The 21,836-nt window shown below is 40.5% G+C and overlaps 1 protein-coding gene across 14 annotated transcripts in view; it reads right to left on the bottom strand.

Annotated features, from left to right (window-relative positions):
• Nucleotides 1-12,762, bottom strand: part of LOC137331465 (carboxypeptidase N subunit 2) — an 82,131-nt gene extending 69,369 nt beyond the window's left edge. For 7 of the 14 annotated variants that reach the window (XR_010965484.1, XR_010965485.1, XR_010965483.1 and 4 more), the window contains exons 1-2: nt 12,591-12,760; nt 8,207-10,469 (exon numbers count right to left, since the gene is read on the bottom strand). Coding sequence is in view for 4 of the 14 variants with exons in the window: in XM_067995273.1 (XP_067851374.1) it covers nt 7,670-10,465 (2,796 nt within the window). In the remaining 10 variants the exon portion in view is untranslated. Of the gene's footprint in view, nt 1-628; nt 1,586-3,098; nt 10,470-12,590 lie in introns of those variants that run through there. The other 7 variants (XR_010965487.1, XR_010965488.1, XR_010965489.1 and 4 more) reach the window with 5 other exon arrangements.
• Nucleotides 12,763-21,836: the final 9,074 nt, after the last annotated feature.

Raw genomic sequence — 21,836 nt, 5'->3', positions numbered from 1 at the left:
AGGATAAAATTCCATTCCATCTCCATCACAGCAGGTATTTTCTAGAATGCACGACATTGAATTCCCCCTCCGCCCCAAATATCACATCACTTAACACAGCGCCTCTCTTTATGCCATGAAGGAGTGGGCGGTACCTGGGTTAATTTTCATCCAGTACACCTGCTTTGGCCACTGTGCTGCTTAATACCCTTGGGGAGCTTTGATCTGACAGCCAAGATGGGGGCTCTGAAGAGGAACTTTCTATAAACTAAAGGCTTGATGTAAAATTCTCCAATACCATGATGTTGACCTTCAACACACAAGCTTATTTCAGGTAAATTTTCAAATACAAACCTCTTTTCCAAGAAACTCCTGAGCTTCATTTGCTCTTGCAATTTACGGCATTGTCTGAATTTCCCTACTCAAGTTATTACTTTTTGATTCCTCAGGTATTCCATGTGCCAATTTCTGGTGCTTTTACTTACTTTATGTTGTAATCACTTAGCAATTATGAAGGCAATTATCTCGTAACTTAAATTATAACTGGCGCAGCAGGATTTAAAGGACTATTTTTAAAAAGCGGCCATCTATTAAGCAGGCTAATGAGTGGTGGGCAGATTATTGTTATGCATTGAGTGACTCTAATTGGTGTAATTAACTGCAGTAATGCTTTATTCACAAATTGACAGCTAAATCCACTCAATCTGCTGAGTGATGGACCATAGCATGAAAAAGGATAGGAGTCAGCAGGGAGTTCTGTATAGGGAACCCAGTCAAAGTGACACAGTAGGTGAAAGCTGGAACCTTAGCAGGAATTTAATATAATTTCATGGAATAAGTACTTGCTAATTGATAAACAGGAATCTATTTAAACAGTATTTTGAGAGTAAATATATACTTCAACATGAACGCATCATATAATTAGCATTTACATCACAGACCACTTTGGCAGCAATCTTAAGAATGCTTTTCTTCACAAGTTCAATTCTTGTATATTTTCAAAGTAAAATCAAACTAGTTACTAAGAAAACCATTTGCACATAATGGGGGTAGATTTTCACCGGCGTCGCTGGGTGGAAACAGGGCGATAGCACCCTTAAAATGGTGGGGAAAAGCTTACTGCATCGTTCTCACTCCCAATCCGACCGATGCCAACTTCAGAATGGCCTACTGTTGTACGACCAAAGTACCCGCCTGAGTCAGACTGTAGGTCCTTTAAATATGCAAATCGGGCTTTTCGGCCAGCACACTCTGCCAGTCGGCCACCCAATAGTTAAAGTCTGCCCCATGGTATCAACATTAGAAACTACATTAATTCAGGGCAGCAATTTCTTAAGAATATATTTATACATTTAGTAAGGTTACGGTACATTGACATGCTGGAGTCGTTAATACAGTTGTGCACGTGCTGGGAACTGATGGTCAGGCCCAAAATTGCGAGCTGCTTGAAGACGTTTGAAACTCACCGGCCTCATGTAAACAAGGCCCGAGGCTTAATATCGGGTGTGCCTCGGTCTTACCTGTCCCAACGCAGGGATCAATCCCTGTGACCAGTTTAAGACGGCCCGCTGGCGGGAACCAAATGCTAGGCCTTGGGCTTTTTAGCCTGTAAAGGAAGCATCGGAGAGGTGATCTTGTATGTAAATTACTAAGGGTATAGAAAAAGTTAACATGGAATATTACTTTAAATTAAATTGCAGGAGTAGAACTAGGGACACAGAGTCAAGCTAGTGAAAGATAATTTCAGGACTGATGTTAGGAAATTCTTCACACAAAAAGTGATCAATGTGTGGAATTAGCCTCCATAGTGGAGGCAAAAACCCTGGAATCATTTAAGAAACAATTGGAATGCTACAAAGGGGGATGTTGGGATCTCTGTGGATGGATAAACTCTGATGGGCCGAATGGCCTTCCACACCCATTGCATTGTGAACAGAGGGCATGAGGGGAGATAGGAGAGAAACTAGAGAAAGCTGTAAGTTCAGAGCGAGGGCAAGGAGGAAGCTAGGCTTGGTGAGATAAGGGAAGGGAGGGAGGGATGCAGCAGAGGCAGCTGAACAGATGGTTTCAATCTCAGTGACGAAGAAGTCCACGAGCTCCTCACACTTGTCATTGGAGGTGAAGTTTGAGGGGGCAGGGAAGAGAGGTTTAAGGAGAAAAGAAGCCAGGGGTTATATTTGCATTCCAGGATGATGCTAGAGTAGTGAGCAGTTTTGGCAGAGGAGAGCAGGACCTGATCGTGCTGGATATGCCAAACCAGTTGAACACCATATACATTCAAGTCTGCATCCCCTGGACTTAAGGGAGCGAAGATGGGACATTACCAAGGGGAATGACCAGGGTGGGAGAAAGTATGGGTTTTACTCGGGAGAAGGGAATCAAAGGTGGAGGTGAGGGTGTGATCGAGCAGATCGGTAGCTGCAGAGGTATCATGGCGAATGAAGGGCCAATGGCTAGACAGCTGTGAACTTCAAAGTGCCGTTGTAAGTGGCTTGGCGGAGAGTTTTTTCCAGGGTTGGATGCAGAAGCAAGTGGGGTTGGGACGGGGAAAGGGTAGGTGAGTGGTGAAGGATGCAAGGAAGTGATCAGAGATGACCTTATCTGTGATGCTGACAATGAGAATAGAACGGCCACATGAGATTGAAGGTTGAGGGGATGGCTGTGAATATGGGTAGGAGAGTTTATATGGAGGGAGAGGTTGAGGGAGGACAAAGGACAGCAAACTCTGGAGAGAGAGGGCAAGGTAATTTGAGATGGAGGTTGAAATCACCAAGGATGAAATGTCGCTCGATGCAGAAGATGAGGGAGAAATGCAACGAGGATATGTGGTGAGAAACTTGGTGTGTAAACTTTGGGATTAATACTGAGAAGAATTTTCATCAAGGGCACCAGACAAATCCTTAACCCCTTCACCTTAACTCATCAAGAAACTGTCTGGGGTTTACCATCCAGTTTATGCCCAGGAGTGAATGATACCCAAATTTGTCTCGCCAAACTGTCTTGCATCAACCAGTTTGGATTATATTAGTTTTCACTTTACCAGCCTCTGAGTAGGAAACAAACAAGCTACTGAATGAATTAACCCTTTCTTGCAACTATCAAAGAAGTCAGCCAGCAAATTCATGAACTAATAATTATTTATTAACCTTGGAATCCTAATTAGTAGAACTTAAACATAAAGCATGCAAACAATTAGTAGATAGGGTTAATTGTCAAAATAAAGAGGTTACAAAGGCAATTCAGTAATGGCACAGTAATTTAACTGTAAATGCTTGCTGATTATAAATTTACAGTTCAGATCAGTGGTGAGATCGATAGAAATTGGTGAGATTAATTTAGGATTAGACCCTTAGATAGCTGACAAGTTAACAGCGTTAGATAGCCAGTCTATTGAATGGATTATATTGATATGCTTGTAGTTAGCAATGTTTCAGAACTTAGACGACCTCATCCTTATGAGTTGGTGCGGATGAACAGGTTGTTTCTCTTTCCTCTAGGAGGTTGGTGTGAGCCTTCCGAGACTTCAAAATGATGAACCTTCAGCCGGTAGAGGTGGTATCCATTCCTCCTGGATCCTCTGCACCTGGGTAAATTCACCTTCCATGCTGGTAGCTGTATCTGGGCTAGCTTCTTTAATCTTATCTCCCTTGCTCTCAGGGAAACTTGTACATAGAGTCGTAGAGTCATAGAAGCTTACAACATGGAAACAGGCCCTTCGGCCCAACATGTCCATGTCGCCCAGTTTATACCACTAAGCTAGTCCCAATTGCCTGCACTTGGCCCATATCCCTCTATACCCATCTTACCCATGTAACTGTCCAAATGCTTTTAAAAGACAAAATTGTACCCGCCTCTACTACTGCCTCTGGCAGCTCGTTCCAGACACTCACCACAATCTACAATTATATCTTCCTGTATCTGATTGATAAAGCAATACAATATTAATATATGTAACCTCCTCTCTCTCTCTCTGTCAGAAATGCACTTTGATTTTACAGAGACACCCATCTACTTTTACTGGATAAAGTAGTACTAAAAGATGTAGAACTGCACTAAGACTGCAGTCTGAAAACTTAAGCCTGAGAATTGAAATTGAACTTTAGTGTCAAAAACATTTTCACAGACAATTAATTGCCAAAAAAACTCCCCAATTCTATTGACCAATCTGAGCGACACATGTGTTCGAAGAGTTCAGTCCTTTCGGTGTCAATCACCTCACACAGCTCTGTTGGTATCCTTGATGACCAAGTCAATGGAGCACTAGCACCTAGACATGCCAGGTCACTCCTTTATTCCCTAGCGTCAGGTCTTTGCTAACAAAGGGCTTTCCCAGGACCAGACAAGGCAGCACATACTTATCTTCCCCTTAACAAACCATTTCTTGGCCTGTGGTCTTGAAGGCTTATCTTCTGTCCCTGGTAAGGAACATTTTGTTTGTATAAGCCTTCATGGTTAAATTAGCATTAACCATTTCCCTTACATCGAGTTACATTGAGTCTACAAACAAAGAAACAGGCCATTCGGTCCAACTGGTCGATGCCAGCATTTATGCTCCACATGATCCTCCTCCCTCTCTACTTCATCTAACCCTATCAGCAAACCCTTCCATTCCTTTCTCCCTCATGTGCTTATCTAGCTTCCTTTTAAATGCATCTATACTATTTGCCTCAACTACTCCTTGTGATAGCGCGTTCCATATTCTTACCACTCTTTGGGTAAAGAAGTTTCTCCTGAATTCCCTATTGGATTTATTAGTGACTATCTTATATTTAGGACCTCTAGTTTTGGACTCTTCCACAAGTGGAAACATTTTCTCTACGTCTACCCTGTCAAACCCTTTCATTACCTTAAAGACCCCCATCAGGTCACCCCTCAGCCTTTCTTCCAGAGAAAAGAGCTCCAGCCTGTTTAGCCTTTCCTGATAAGTATATCCTCTCAGTTTACTACCAGTCATATGACATATTTAAAGGTAATACTTATGGGCATTTCTCCTACAACTAACAAAATGGTGGACCAGATTTGATGAGCCATGTGGCTTACTCCTGTTCCTAAATAATGGGCAAGGATTTTTTAATCCAGCTCCAATTCATTAGTTCCAGTTCCAGATTTTGAAAAACTGGTTTACAGATCCATATCATTAGAACTAAAGTATTTGCTTTTATATCTGTAATAAACCTCTGGGTTTTAAATCAGAAATAAAAAATAAACTGCAATTCAAATTTTAAAAGTTGTTAGCATCATCTGTTTGAGTAGTTTGAATTATAAATTGAAATATTCAATTACCCATGAGAGAGCATGAAATACACAACAAAGCAAGGCTTTAAAACAATTTGCTGCTTAAAAGTTTAAAGTGGTCCTCAGGCACAGTACTGTTTGACTCATTAAAATGTCAGTGGGGTAGAGTTACCACTCGTTTACGCCAGTAATATCAGTGCAATCCGGGCGGAATCGGCCGATCCAGCGCAAAAGATCAGGGAATTTTAAACACACGTGAGTTACACTCAAAGGCACTTACGTTTGTGTTTTCCGTGATCTTTTATGCTGGTTCAAGATTCAATTCGCCCAAATTGCCTGCCACAAACTGGCCACGCCCCCAGGTCCAAATTGTGAGATTCCGCCAATTGCGCTGGTTCGGAAATACTCTTCAAATTGCATTTATTTTCTTAGGCGCACAGGCATTAGTAGGCACGCTTTAAAAGTTTTTACATATCAAAAAATATTTCATTTACTAATAAACTCTCTAGTGTACACCAATGAAACTATCAAATGGTTCAGCATAGTTTTCTTAAGTCATTTTCAGTGATTTTAAATCAGATTACTCAGGTGGAGGACTGGTCACCCTTATTAAAAATTTTTATTTTCAAGTGATAAACCCATTTTCAGCTGAATTAATCCAGGTTACCACTCTTAAATACATCAAGGAATACTTTTTAATGGAAAGAAAAAGAAAGAAATGATTACGTTCCATTATATTGCCCAATTGCGCTGGTTCATGGAAGATTTTATGTTTGTGATTATGCAAATGCATTTTAGTGGAAACTTGAACTGCAATTTCGAGCGCATTTAGAGCGATATTTCCCGTTTGCACCCAAAGCAGAAACTCTACCCCAGTGAGAGCAATATAATTGGCTGCTTTAAAGTCTATTAATTTGCCAAAGGATGTAGCTGTTCTATCATTGAATTAACACCAGGTCAGCAGATAAGCTAATTCCTATCTGCTTGTTTTAATTTTTCCCATGTGAAACTGCCACATCTTTGCCTGAAAGATCATTAATAAGGCCTTCATATGCAACCACAGATATTTCAAATATAAATTTACTATCAGTTTCACTTCCCTTTTTTGGAGGTGGAAGCAGTGCAGAAAAGGGAGAAACTAACAGTTTTATTATATCTCCCAGCTTTCTGACTAGCTTTAATGCCTGTCTCTGCCATTAATCAATAGCAGGAAGCAGCTCCGTGATGTCATGTAGTTCAATGCATACATATGCAGAGTGATGTTCCAAATTTCAGAGGAAACAGATCATTCACTGAATGTTACCAGCAACATCTCATCACCTGAACTGAAGTACATTCAATAACACAGCCTTCGGGATTGTTAAAATGATCCCTATTATAACATTAGTGGCCCCGCAGCCCAATTAGAGTCTAATTACATTCCAATGAGATAACTCACCAGCAGTGCTCTAAGGGTTAACATGATGAATAACATGGCACTTTGCAGGCAGCACCGAGTTGTGTAGGTCTTATTCATAGGATATCTCTTTGCAGTGGTGTGTCATTAACCATCCTTTATAGACACAACCTGCCTGGACATAGTAACTATTAGATAAAATGGGGATAATTTTGACTTGGGTGATAGTGTCACTGGAAATGAAGATCAGGAGGGATGTACAAAGAGTGACTGATCTGATATCGGCTGTTTTACACCATCACCAAAGTCAAAATTACATCTAGTAAGTTGCACAACTTTGACCAGATGTGGAATCAGACAAGGTCTCACCCTAACGTACTTAAATACACTAAACAAATAGGAGATTGTTGAACAATAAGTTCAGTGGTTTATATCTCCACTTGAGCCATCTAAGGGTGCCTTATTAAAGACTGTCTGAAATTTACATTGATGATTGGAAAATAAGGCATGCCCAATTAAGATTATGCAATCCTCTCCATCTGATTCTCCTTCATGAACTCCATCAAATGATGCTTATGCCAAAGTGCTAAAGAGGAGAATATGCCCCAAAGAATCAATTGTAATTTTCAGTTTTGATAAGACACTTTGCAACTAAATATGTTTTAAGGATCTTTATCTCAATGTATTTTAGTACCCCCAACTTAACAAAGTGACCTAGTAGATGAAGATTAGATCAGAAGGCATCTGTCAACTAACATAGCAATTCCAGGGTTACTTTTGTCCAAAATTCTTTAAACTTGGGAATAGCAGATAAAGTACTGTGTGTAAATATAGAAACTTTCACCCTCAGACATCTCCAAAATATGGAGACAAACATCCAATGAAACCTACTGCTATTTAGTAGCTCCTGTGCAAGATTGTTTTATTTCAGTAAAATTCATTAGTGTGTTAGTTGTCTGATGGATCAAGCTTCAAATCAAAATATGCATCCCAAGCATTTTGTAATGTAACTATCATGAAAAGAATTTTAAAGAGTATGAAATAATTTGCTTTATTAAATTATCTTCTCGAAAACTTAATTAATTTAATCGAGGACTGCTTTTTCTTCCCATAAAAAGATGAATTGTAAATGCTGCATACAAACCGCAGAATTGTGGTTGTGAAGATTATTTGGAGCAGTAGTAGTACTAAATATAATTGTGCTAATAACCTACAGTTTCCCCTGCCATGAGAAGCCATTGCTTCTCCTACAGAAGATGATGGGATTGCATTTATCTCACTAGATGTGGTAATGAATACTGGATTAGAGGTGGTTCTTGCCTGAATTGATTCTTTGTCACTTTGTCTTTTTGGAGTGTATGTAGTAAGAATTATTAGAGTGAAAGTGGTAGATGTATCTATCTGTGGAATTGATGTAGAGTAATTCATTGTATCGAAAATTGGGTTGGTGGGTGATTCCATTTCCTGTGTTGTCCTAGCCTCCAGTGGTGTGGTCCAGGGCACCGTGGATGACCAAGGTATAGGAGGCACAAAAGGTAATGTTTGCTTGGATGTTATGTTGGTAGTTGTTAAAATCTTTGTTGTTGCTGTACTCACAATTTCTGGAGCAGAAGTTGAAATTTCTGGAGCAGAGGTTGACATTTCTGGAGCAGAGGTTGAAATTTCTGGAGCAGAGGTTGACATTTCTGGAGCAGAGGTTGACATTTCTGGAGCAGAGGTTGACATTTCTGGAGCAGAGGTTGACATTTCTGGAGCAGAGGTTGACATTTCTGGAGCAGAGGTTGACATTTCTGGAGCAGAGGTTGACATTTCTGGAGCAGAGGTTGACATTTCTGGAGCAGAGGTTGACATTTCTGGAGCAGAGGTTGACATTTCTGGAGCAGAGGTTGACATTTCTGGAGCAGAGGTTGACATTTCTGGAGCAGAGGTTGACATTTCTGGAGCAGAGGTTGACATTTCTGGAGCAGAGGTTGACATTTCTGGAGCAGAGGTTGACATTTCTGGAGCAGAGGTTGACATTTCTGGAGCAGAGGTTGACATTTCTGGAGCAGAGGTTGACATTTCTGGAGCAGAGGTTGAAATTTCTGGAGCAGAGGTTGAAATTTCTGGAGCAGAGGTTGAAATTTCTGGAGCTGAGGTTGAAATTTCTGGAGCTGAGGTTGAAATTTCTGGAGTGGTGGTCTGTTCTGTTGTAAGTGTCGTAAGAGCCGCTGATGTGGTCATGAAAGAAGTTGGAACCACTGGAGTGCTGATGTGCTCTGTTGTTATTATGGCGATAGGAGTAGATACCCAAGTGGTCATAGTAGAAGTTGACATTTCTGTGGTGGTGAGCTGCTCTGTGGTTAATTCTGTTGTATCTGTGCTAATAGCAGTTGAAATGATAGTCACCGCAGTTGAAACTTGTGGAATGGTAGTCTGTTCTGTTGTAACTGTGCTAATAGCACTGGATATCAATATGGTCATAGTAGAAGTTGAAATTTCTGGAGTGGTGATCTGCACTGATGTGGTTAAGCAGATAAATTTTTCTTTCTTTAAAGACCAAATCATCTGCCCAGCTACATCAATGGGACTGTGACACAGCATCTTACTGTATGATTTTACTCTGCTTGAATGAGACGCCATCCAATTTCTGAAGTACAGTAATTGACAGTCACACACCAAAGGATTATCCTGCAGATTGAGACCTGATGAAGCCAGAGTTCTCAAATTATCAAATATTCCATCAGGAACATTAGACAACTGGTTTTTGGCAAGATTAAGCTTTTTCAACTTGGGTAAATTTTTAAAAATGTCTCTGTCTAAGGCATTAAGTTTATTTTCTTGCAGGTGAAGATCATTCAACTTCTCAAGGCCACTGAAAGCTTTCTTCGGAAGAAGAGTAATCTGGTTCTTGCTCAATATCAGTTTTGTCAGATTCGGCAGTTTACTGAATACATCATCAGGAATAGTGGAGAGATTGTTTTGAGCCAGTGAAAGTTCAATGAGGGTCGGCATTAATCCAAATAAACTAGCAGGAAGTCTTGAGAGCTTGTTAGACTCCAGCTTCAATCGAGTTAATTTTTTCAAATTGTGTAAAAGTCCATCCGGAAGCTCGATTATGGAGTTTTTTTCCAAATACAACTTTTCTAATTTTTCGAGTTTGGAAAAAATTCCAGATGGAAGATGCTTAACGTTGTTCTTTGCCAAAGATAGCTCAGTTAATTCTGGGAGATTATCAAAAATACCTTCCGGGAGATCAGTAATCTGATTTTCATGAAGTCTGAGGATTTTGAGTTTAGAAAGTTTTTCAAATATTTCCCGAGAAAGATTGCTTATCTGATTGTTTGCCAAGTGCAGTTTTGTAAGTTGTGTAAGTTTGTCAAATATCTGATCAGGAAGTGTATTTATCTGATTAGCAAACAACCGCAGTTCATCTAAATTGAGAAGTTTATCAAATAATCCCCTCTCTAGGTTATTGATCCTGTTAGTTGACAGGTAAAGATTTATCAGTTGTGGAAGGTTGTCAAAAATTCCAACTCTCAATGTTTCCAATGGGCTACCTGTTATCTCCAGCTGTGTGAGATTAGTGAGAGCATCCAGGGCCCCAATTTCTATTGTACTTAATAAATTATTCATAAATTCAAGCCTCGTCAGTGATGCAGGATAATTCTTAAAGACTCCTGATCGTATTGTAGAAACATTAGTTTTAACAAAAAGCATCCGAGTTACATTAGATGGTATCGTCACTGGAATTTCTGTCACGGTCTCATCATTGCAAACCAAGATTTCTTGACTAAACTCACATTCAGAAAGGGAAATGGCAAAACCACACAAGTGTGTAAAAAATAGAAAGCTCAAGCAATGTACGTGAGTCATTTTCCTGTAAAGTAAAAAGATGAAAAGTACATTTAGAAAGTGAATACTTAATTCATTGTCTTTAGATTTATAGAGTGAACTGCTAACAGAATGCAAAGTTATTTAAGTTATAATTCAGTTATAAATCAGACTTTTAACAATTTTAAGGAGCCGATATTTGACCTCGCATGATCAATCTCAAAAATACACCAGCCATAATGTTTTTAAATTACCAAACCTTGGTGAAAGGTCAAAGCTACCAAGAATGGAGAGTAGGAGGGATGCTGAGATAAATTAAGAAGTAGTTTGACAACAGCAAACTACAGACCAAGGAGAGTGAGGTGTTCCAGTTTTGGGTTCTTGGGATAAAAATTACTAACTGGTTAGCCTACTTTCCAGGAATTGTTTTGTGCCTATTACAAATGAAAGGATAATTTGTTTTTATTATTCATTCTCGGGATGTAGGCGTCGCTAGTAAGGCCAGCATTTATTGCCCATCCTTAATTGCCCTGAGAAAGTGTGGTGGGTCTTCTTCTCAAACCACTGAGCGATTTGATACAACTCAGTGGCTTACTAGACCACTTTAGAGGGCAGTGAAGAGTCTACCACATGTTGTGGGACTGGAATCACATATAGGCCAGAGCAGATAAGGACTGCATGTGTCCTTCCCTAAAGGACATTAGTGAATCAGTTGGGTTTTTATGACAATCCGACAGCATCATGGTCACTTTTACTGATACCAGCTTTTTCAAAAGACTCAATTCAAATTCTCAAACTGCCATGGTGGGATTTGAACTCACGGTCCTCTGGATTATTAGTCCAAGCTTCTGGAGTCCATTAACATAACCACTATACTACCGTACCCATAGTATCCAACAGTGATGCAACTGATAACATATTTGACACACAAATGACACCGAATTTTGTTTTCTACAAGCCACAAATATAAAATTTAATGCAGTTGCAATGCACGGCACAAGAGTTGTGAATAAACAAAAAAAAATCAAACAGATCTATTGTCCTTTAGGTACAACTGTCAGTGATTAGATTTGTCTTGTTAGTGGAGGAATTGAATACGATTGTGAGTTAGAACACTCCCTTATCCTCCAGCATCTGGGTTTAATTGCCACACAAACTGATGGGATATAACTCCCTTCTCAACCATTTTCTAGGTGAAGAGAATTTGGTCAATGTCAACCCAATCTCTTGTAAGTGCTCATTTACAGCACAAATCTGCCCAATATTCATTACAAATCGGCACTAAATGGGCAGGATCACTCGGGCAGGAACGGGGAAACTGGTTTTAGAAAACAGAAATTATTTACAGTTGCCATAGAGGAAGCGTTATTTACAGGGTAGACTTAAGCTACATTGTGGAGTTAAGGGCAGAAGCAGCTTTACTTAATTTTACACTCCTGGAAATAAGCAAATGGATGTAGAAGTTTGTGAATTTTTCCTATACAAATGCATTTTACAGAGAAAAGTACACAGGTACCAGTAATTCTGTTTTTATAATGAATGGGAAATAACACAGCTGCTGGTATTTTTTTTTGCTGACCTTCTGCCATAAATGGCAGTGTAGGCACTAAGGCTTCTTTGGTTGGTATTTATGCCAGCTCACAAATTCCAACTCAAATTTAACGTGACAGTAAATTTGTATTAAAAAACATCAATATAGACAATGATTAAATGGGGGGACAAAGGTCCAATGAACTGCAGTAACTCTGCTAATTCCAATAATTTGACATACATTTCTGGAGTTATAGGTCCACTCAAACCAATTTCATCTAACTAAATCTAAAATTGTACACAGCACAGTATTCTTGGTACAAATAATCATGTTTCAGATAAATGTGTCACTTAAGTTACCAAATACTAAAGACAGCACTCACATTATCAGCTGATTTTAAAAAAGTGGATACCTGCATTATTTATTGGAATTTTAGCTCATCTTTTCAAGGTGCTAAATTCCTGTTGATAAAAATACATGTAACTTTGAAAACTAAAGTCTAGTGGTATTCAATATATAATTGTTTTTGATTAGCTAAGCCATTTTAACCCACTGCCCAAGATGAATAATCAAGAGATTTAAAACTGCCCTGAAAACAACCATTACTACATTTTAATATTATACAATGAAACTTGCCTTATTAGTGAGCAATGTCCTGAAGAAAGAGATTCAAACAGCTTACTGGAGCCTTGTCACACATTACCGTCTACACTACAGAAAAAAAAGTCATGCAATCCTCAGCTTCTGAAAACTCTTGATAATGTTGTTTACTTGACCTACAGTACATGCTGCCATATTTCTTAGTTTGATAAACACTTTGGCAACTAAAGATATCACACCTTAGTCTAAATATGTTAATCAGTGGATGGACTACAAAATTGGTGTTTAAAAATGTTATTTTTTTCTCTCTCTCCTCTCCTGAGGCATTGACTCCTTCTGCTCTATGGTTCCACATGTTTTGGCATCATTCCTGTACATTGCCCAAGATCATTTTTCACGTGTGAGTCCAGACACTAGACATTAGAATTAAAGCCATTTCTCCAGGATTTCCGCGGATCTTCCGCCAAAGTTACAGTGAAGGAGCAGGAGAACCCCCACAGAAATTCAACCCTGACGTGTCCGCAGGCTTTGTGCATGTTTGATCCTGCTTTCACCTGATCAACACACTCATACTTTCTAGGTGGGGGCAGTCAGGGTTAGAATCCTTCTCTGATTGTTCTTCAATGCTTCAATTCATCCTTTGACCACTGCTTAAATCTCATCTTGTACTCTTGTCCTTGTACTTCAAAGTTATTGGTGCAGATACTATCTGCCAAATGTTTGCAAGGTGGTCAGCTGGGTCCAAGTCACCTCAGTAACGGGTCTGGTCTTTTCCTTCTGCCCTTTACTCAGCTTTCCACCTGTTTGAAATCCATGATGCTCTTCAGTATAAGTGTTACTTCTATTAGTGACAAACTCAGGCATCACAAAGAATTTCACCTTATGGAACTGTAGGTGACAACTATCACAATATGAATTTATGTATAACAATTTCATGCAACCTAGGGTCAAAAGTAAAGGTGCTAAGCTTTCAATCAGTCCTTGTATCCGTTTCAATAGTTTATCTGGAATAAATCATATCTAACTACATTTTATCAATTGTAGTTTCTATTATGATTTATTATTTCAAAAATTGTGGGAACAGAGTAGCAGAGTGAGGGTTTACTAGAAAGTAAAAATAACAATTTAACATAACAAAAACATAATAAAAAGTGAGATGATTTCACTGTATATAAAAAGTTCAATTCTGCTCAATTTAAAATGAATTTTTAAACTGTGATTAACTATAACACTGAATAAAGCTCTTCATTTTTATTATTTGGAGATAATCAAATAGAGATCTGACAAATATTTTAAAAACTGAATTTTTAAAAAAATCAATCCATTTTACAGGAAAAAATATATAGGCCATGGTAATTAGAACTTTATAACTATGGAGGAAATTGGTAACTTGGTAATTTTTATGTTGACTTTTCTTCCATGCCATAAATGACTGCATAGATTTTGAAGCTCCTTTGGGTGATATTTATGCCAGTTCACAACTTTAATAAAATGAAAAATATTTAGGTCTAAAAGTATCAATTTAGACTGAGGGTAGGCAAAAGAGTCCCAATTAACTACAGTAACTCAGCAACTCTGCAAATTCGAAACAGTTACCTAGCGCACACTGCTGGCATTATGTCACACTTTGACCAGGCCTTGATCTAGGTCAACAGATTAAAGTCAATAAAACTTAAGTCATTATTTTAACACTTAAATACAAATCGGCATTAAGCTGGCATTTCTGCTCAAAGAACCAACCAGAATGAGTTGAGGGGAATGTAAAATTCACATTGGTACAGTGGAGGAGAAGAATGCTGAGGGGACCTACAGGATATTCCAACATCCCTATGCAAACCTATATTTTTTTTAAGTCTTCAGCACACACACTATGAAGCTAAAGCAAACATTAAAGTATTTCTTCTGTAGAGATGTCACAAGAGGCTTTAGCAGTTATCAAATCTATACAACTAACACGATCATTTAAAAACAATTTTATATAAAGATTAAAACATTTTACTTTGATTTCTTTATTCTGTCTTCTTCCCCATTCTCCTCCTTCCTATTTTTATTATTTCAGTTTTTAAAGTTAAATATATCACATGCTTGTTTCCAGGGACCCATCATGATACTTCTCAGAAACTTACACTCACTGGCCAAACTGGGCTACAACCAGGTCCATGGGTTGAATGGAGCCCTCATCAAGCAGACCATTGGAATGCTCAAGCATGGCTTCTGCTGGCTCGACAGATTGGATGGCTTCCTCCAGTACAGCCCAGAGAAACTGGCCCATATGGTTGTACTTTGCTGCATGCTTCACGACTTTGTTCTGCAACAGGAGCCATCATTGGATCAGGACCTTCAACCAGATGACACAGATGAAGACAACAGATGACACTGAGGATAGTGTAAGACTATAAATATGGAAAATACTGTAAAAACACTGTAAAACTGCAAGACATGAAACAGGCTGTGAGATATGAAACAGTTAACCCCAGGTGCCAGTCAAAGAGACTCCAGCCCATGATCAGTTTTGGAGATTCATTTACATCAAACAATGATCCCCTGGCAAAGGCACATTAACATCGAGACAATGTATAATCAAACTGAGACTCTGAGCCATGCTCAGTCTAGGACAAGAATGGAAGGCCTTTTACACCTAAACAACGCTGTGAGCCAAAGGCCCATCACAGTGAGGAATCATCGAGATGCCCGGATGAAGAGATGTGAATGTCAAGCAATCCAACGGATTGGTAGCTGAAACCACAGATGAAGCCCAGGTGGGGGTTTGCATGACTGGAACACTATAAGAAGGTACAACAGCAGCAGATGGAGGCTGCAATCAGGTGAAGACGGTGGGAGACCAGATCCAGGCCTGCAATCAACATCGGTAATGACCAGCCACGTGGGTGACTAAGTTCCAGGCAAACCACTAAGAGGCTGCAGTTAAGGGAAGAAGGATGGAAACCGGTCATTTCCAGGTCCAGGCCTTGGACCAGCATCGGTAACAACTAGCCACATGGGTGATTGTAAGTTTCAGTCAAATCGTAGAAGAGCGTATGTACTGGGGTTTTGTTGGTCTAATAAACTAACAAGTTTGGGTTGAGCCAAAGTCTGTTTGTCACATGCAAGAACAGAAGGCGGAAGGGAACGGAACACCTTACAATCGTGAAGAAGTAGAGGGCACAGAAACCAGCCTGAAGCCAGATCTTTTTCGCAACAGCTTATTGAAAAGCGCTTCAGTTGACCAATCCCTGCTGCCCCTGTATTAACAGTCCTGTCAATATCTCTCCCAGGCCTTGCACTCTCTAATAAACTACTTCCACCCAAAGACCAACATTGATGTACATGTCATCTGACATTGCAGGGTCATCAGCTACAACAGGAACACTCTACACACAAAGGTTTCTAAAAGGTTTATAATTTTACTGGCTTACATAAATATCAGCAAACTAATTATCACTCTGGTGTAAACCCATAGTGCCTGTCGTAAGTGCTCTCTTACCTACTCTAACAAGGTGATCCCCCTAATGGCTTCAGCACAGGAGATGGAGGACTCAGACAAAAGTTCTTGAGATGCCTGTGGTCGGCGATCTCTAGGAGCTTGAGCCTGAGAGGACCCGGCTGCAGATGAAGCATCTCAGCAGCTGCTGGGGCAGTTTGACTTCCTGACATCAGGACTGGCATTGGTTGGGGGTGGGTGGTGCATACATGCAACATGGTACACTCCCATTGCATCACTACTTCTGCTACTGGGCTATGGCTCAGCGCTCCCACTGTTCTGCAAGAGTGCAGACTGTAGAACATCCATGACTCAAATTAAGTCCCCACCTATTTGATCCCCCAGCCTGTCAAAGGCGGAGGAGATGATGGAGCCCAGATCCTGCATGGCACCAATATGTGCATGAGCCTGAGAGATACTACTACTGGTTACAGAGACTCCTGCAAGGAGAGCACAGCCACAATATTCATTGAGGTGATGACACACTCCATGCTGGACAGTAGAGGGTTAATACCATGCGCCAGAACGTCTCAAAAGTTGGTTAGTGGACTCCTCCCCACTCTCTACCATGATGCTCCAGCTTCCGGATAAGCAATCCAAGGCACTAGTGCTGAGTGAATCATCCTGTGAAGACCCTTCTAGCTCACTACCTAGACCACCTAGGGTACTGATCTGTGTGGGTGCAAGTGATGATGCATCTTCAGAAGGGTGGTATCCTCTCTCCATCTGCGTGGCTGCAGGGCCGGATTCATTGGAAGGACCTCGAAGAAGAGCTGAGGGCAAAGGGTCAGCACGTAACAAGATAAGCAGTAGCAAATGAGTGGGTTGCGATATTGTCTGTATGTGCGGTTGTTTGAGGAAAGAGCCAGACACCCTACTGCACGTGGCCTATAGCCTCGCCATCTCCATGCTGCGTCTTCTCCCTCTGCCAATGATGTTGATGGCAGCGCCCACCAATGGAGTACGGGTTGGCAATGTGGTTGCAGCTCCCCTGGTTCTTGCAGTCTCCCTTCACATACTCACCAACTTGTTCTGCAAGAGGAGTGGGAGTGGTTTAGTGTGTGCCCTGTGAAAGGGTTGTGAAGATTTGTGATGCAGCTTAAGATAATGTGCATGCTGAGAGGGAGAAGCAGCAAGTGTGAGCAAGAGGCTGGTTCTGTGAAAGAAAGTGAATACAATGTGAAGTGTGAAAGAGGTTACCAGTTCTAACTAGATAAAAGCAGAATACTGCTTGTGCCAATTTTGAGGTTTGCGTGTGAATGTAAGCAGAACGAGCTGTGGTGCAGTGCCACAATGTGATTGAAGGAGAGGCATGTGAATTGGGGGAAGGGATGGATTAGTAGTGCTGGGGGAAATGTGAGATATTGCAGGGCTGTATTCAGAGTAATGGTGACATGAAGATAAAATTCTTACCTTGGCATCACTGGTGAGATCAGTGAATTTTTTCCAGCACCGCAGCCAGGACCTGAATATGCTGCTGCAGGGATTTATATGTTCAGCTATATGTCTCCATACCTGTTGGCTGATTTGTCTGCAGACTCTTCTCCCATAAGAGGATCTCCTTCCTGCTCCACCAACATCTCCATAGCAGTATCACAAAATCAGAATGCCCTGGCTGTTGACATTCTTCCTTCAGCTTATATAAACATGCCTCCCACAAACCATCATTAAAAAGTCACCTCCCCTTTAAGAGGTGCATGTTGGCTTTAAGAAGTGTCAGGGCTGCCAGATTACCTGCCTTCCAAAATGGTGAGATGCCTATGAGCAGTGAGATTCATGCTGACAGTTCATCTGCCAAATTTAAATGAGTCCTGACCATCAAAATGATTCATGCCTTCTGATGATGTCATTGGGCAGGCAATGCAATCACTCTGTCCACCGCCTGCTCAATATATGCTCTAATCTAAAATTGGGGCCATCATCTCAATTTCTGAATGCATTATATTCCTGACTATTACCCTGTACTGCCCTCAATACACTTTGGCCTATAAATTTGGCCGGGCAGCTCCCATTTTTCAGGCCAGCTAAGCCTCCAATATGGTGGGCAGGGAGCGCGTGCACATTTAAGAACATAAGAAATAGGAGTAGGAGTAGGCCATCCGGCCCCTCGAGCCTGCTCTGCCATTCAACAAGATCATGGCTGATCTTCTACCTCAACGCCATTTTCCTGTACCATCCTCATATCGCTTCATGCCTTTAATATCTAGAAATCTATCGATCTCTGTTTTGAATGTTCTCAATGACTGAGCCTCCACAACCCTCTGGGGTAGGGAATTCCAAAGATTCACCAACCTCTGAGTGAAGAAATTTCTCCTCATCTCAGTCCTACCCTTTATTCTGAGACTATGACCCCTGGTTCTAGATTCCCCAGCCAGGGGAAACATCCTCCTTGCATCTACCCTATCGAGCCCTGTAAGAATTTTGTATGTTTCAATGAGCTCATTTCTGCTGGAAGTGTGCCACCCACCACATTGGGAAAAGAAAAAAAGTGTCCTTGACTCACGCTGTAACAAGCCACTGGAGGTTTTGCCCCTGACCCCCATTGAGTTCAATTTTGTCCGGGCTCCTTGGTGCCATGGTCTCACATCACACTGTTTGAAACCACTATTGATGCATTCCATTACTTTACTGACGAATGATGACTGAGAGGAGACTAATACGGCAATAATTGGCTGAGTTACATTTATCATGTTTCTTGTGGATAGGACATTCCTGGGCAATCTTCCAGGAATTGTCAGGTAGATGCCAGTGTCACAGCTGCATTGAAACAGCGTGGTTAGGGAAGCGGCCAGTTATGATGTGCATGTCTTCAGCAGTACAGCTGGGATGTTGTTGGGGCCCATAGCCTTTTCTGTGTCCAGTGCACTCAGCCACTTCTCAATGTCAAGCGGACAATGCCAAATTGGCTGGACACTGGTATCTATGATGGGAGGATCTCCGGAGGAGGCTGGGTAGTATCGTTCACTTGGCACTATTGGCTGAAGACGCTTGCATATATTTCATCCTTATCTCTTACACTCGTGTGCTGGGCTCTGTCACTGTTGATGAACCTTTCCCTGTTGAGTTTTTATAACAAAATGACAGCTATGATGATCATTTTTTTCTGGTGATATCCCATAAATGACCAGATCTAACAAATTTAATTTTACAAATTGCCGGTGAGTTATACACAGTTTGAGTGGAGTGACTATTAACTCACACACCCATCCATGGACACACAAATCATCTTGTACAAAATGTTGCTTTACTCTAATCAGCCCTGTACAGGCTTCCTGTTGCTGCTTAACATTGCATTTCTAGAATTACACGGGTGCTCTGAGAGATATGTAACATCTTGGCCCTGCCAATAATGTAATCAGTTTACACAGCAAAGTTATTGCACAATTTGTCTCAATTTAACTTGAATTGTAACTTCCATTTTCAACCGTAATGGAGGGGATCCCCTACTGAATACCAAATCAACTAATTTGCCTCTGGGTTAAATAGTATAATTTATCATGGATATTCTAACCATGTTAACAGGATTCACTTTAGCTTTATGTTTTACCAGCACTGAAATTACAATAACACAAAGTAATACAATAAGAGCAACCAGACTGACTATTTCAAGTGGCCAATGAACCACATTGTCAGCCTCTATTAGCCATATCCAATGTAATGGTAGTTGCATGGGATGTTATTTTATGCCAAAGAGTGGTGAGACCATTTTCTTCAGGTGGTTCTTCAATCACTATGTAGGATGTTTCCATTAAGACTGTCATTGTCTTTTGGTCAACTGAGTGCTTTGTTGAAGTGATCACTCCAGTAGACAATATCTGCTTTCGCAAAGTATAAATGCCGGTATCAAAACTGGAAACATTCACCATAAGCTGTGTTGGCCTAACAGCAGTATTGTTTATTGCAAGATTAAGTTGGATGTCACAGCTAAAGAGTTCACCAGTCAGAGTTAGAATACCTTTGTCTTTAAAAGCAAAGGGATTGTGACAAATAACTTGATTTGACTCCAGTGTTTTATTTAGGTGATTCTCCATCCAGATTTGAAGCACGAGAATGTCACAATTGCACATCCAGAGATTTGCATGTAAGCTTACCTCCTTTAGATGAAGTAAAAAGTCAAACAATCCATAGGGAATTTTGTGAAATGAATTTTTAAAAAACTGAGGTTTTCTCAAGTTATGTAGATTGTTAAAAGCATTTTGAGGATGTGACTGGAGTCCATTGGTGTGGAATGAGAGGTTCTGTAATTTTCCAAGGTTACTAAACATATCTTTATGTAAGGTAGTGATATTGTTCATGTGAAGGGATAGTTCTACAAGTTTATTTAGACTGCTGAAGGCACCTTTTTGGATAGAATTTACATCATTATAGGTCAAAATCAGAACTTGCAAATAGATTAAGTTGCTAAACACATTATCCTCGAGTCAAGAAATGATTTCTGTATAGCCTTTGAGTTTTGGCAATTCACCAAAAGTCCCAGGGCTAAAGTATGGTAACATATGTTCATAGAAGGTCAGTTTGGAAAGGTTGGGCAAATTTACTAAAAGTCTTGATGGCAATATCGATAATTTATTATCGGATAATGTCAATGTGCCTAAATTTTGAAGATTAGAAAACACATCACTGGGGAGATATTGAATCTTATTACTGTGCAACTGCATTAGACAAGATTAGACAAGCCAATAGGCAAAATTTCACCAAGTTGATTTGCAAATATTTTCAGATGTTTAAGATTTGCTAGCTTGTCAAAAACCTTTAGTGGGAGACTGCTGATGTTATTCTTTCCGAAATTAATTTTATAAGCTGTGTAAGTTAATCAAATGTACCATCATAAATTATAGTTAATTGATCAACTTGAAGCTGTAGGTCTTCTAGGTTGACCAGTTTATTAAACAAAGCTGGATCAATTTTGATAAGGTTGTTATTTTGCAGTACAAGTATGTTAAAATTTGTTCATGGGATGTGGGCGTCACTGGCAAGGCCAGCATTTTTTGCTCATCCCTAATTGCCCTTGAGAAGGTGGTGGTGAGCCGCCTTCTTGAACCGCTGCAATCCATGTGGTGAAGGTTCTCCCACAGTGCTGTTAAGTAGGGAGTTCCAGGATTTTGACCCAACGACAACAAAGGAACGGCGATATATTTCCAAGTTGGGATGGTGTGTGACTTCGAGGGGAACGTGCAGATGGTGTTGTTCCCATGTGCCTCCTGCCCTTGTCCTTCTAAACAATTTTACAACACCAAGTTATAGTCCAGCAATTTTATTTTAAATTCACAAGCTTTCGGAGGCTTCCTCCTTCGTCAGGTAAATGTTCAGGAGCTCCTTGAAGCTTACGCATTTATACATATAGAACAATACATGGTGTTTACAGACTGCCCCTGCAACTGCCCGTTGCCAAGGCAATCACCGTGTTCAGACAGAGAGGTGTCACCTGCAGAACCCCCGAATACACATTCAACAAAAAAACAAACAGGAAAAAAAAACAGAGAGAGGCAGAAACATCCGGAAGGCAGAGAAAGCCAGCAAATGACCCATTATATTAAAAACAGATAACATTTGTTCGCTGGTGGGGTAACGTGTAGCGTGACATGAACCCAAGATCCCGGTTGAGGCCGTCCTCATGGGTGCGGAACTTGGCTATCAATTTCTGCTCGACGATTTTGCGTTGTCGTGTGTCTCGAAGGCCGCCTTGGAGTACGCTTACCCGAAGGTCGGTGGATGAATGTCCATGACTGCTGAAGTGTTCCCCGACTGGGAGGGAACCCTCCTGTTTGGCGATTGTTGCGCGGTGTCCGTTCATCCGTTGT

The sequence above is a fragment of the Heptranchias perlo genome, chromosome 13 (assembly GCF_035084215.1).
Source record: "Heptranchias perlo isolate sHepPer1 chromosome 13, sHepPer1.hap1, whole genome shotgun sequence".
Lineage (NCBI taxonomy): Eukaryota > Metazoa > Chordata > Chondrichthyes > Hexanchiformes > Hexanchidae > Heptranchias > Heptranchias perlo.
Note: the sequence above shows the minus strand (reverse complement) of the source record. Positions and strands in the feature narration are given on the sequence as shown.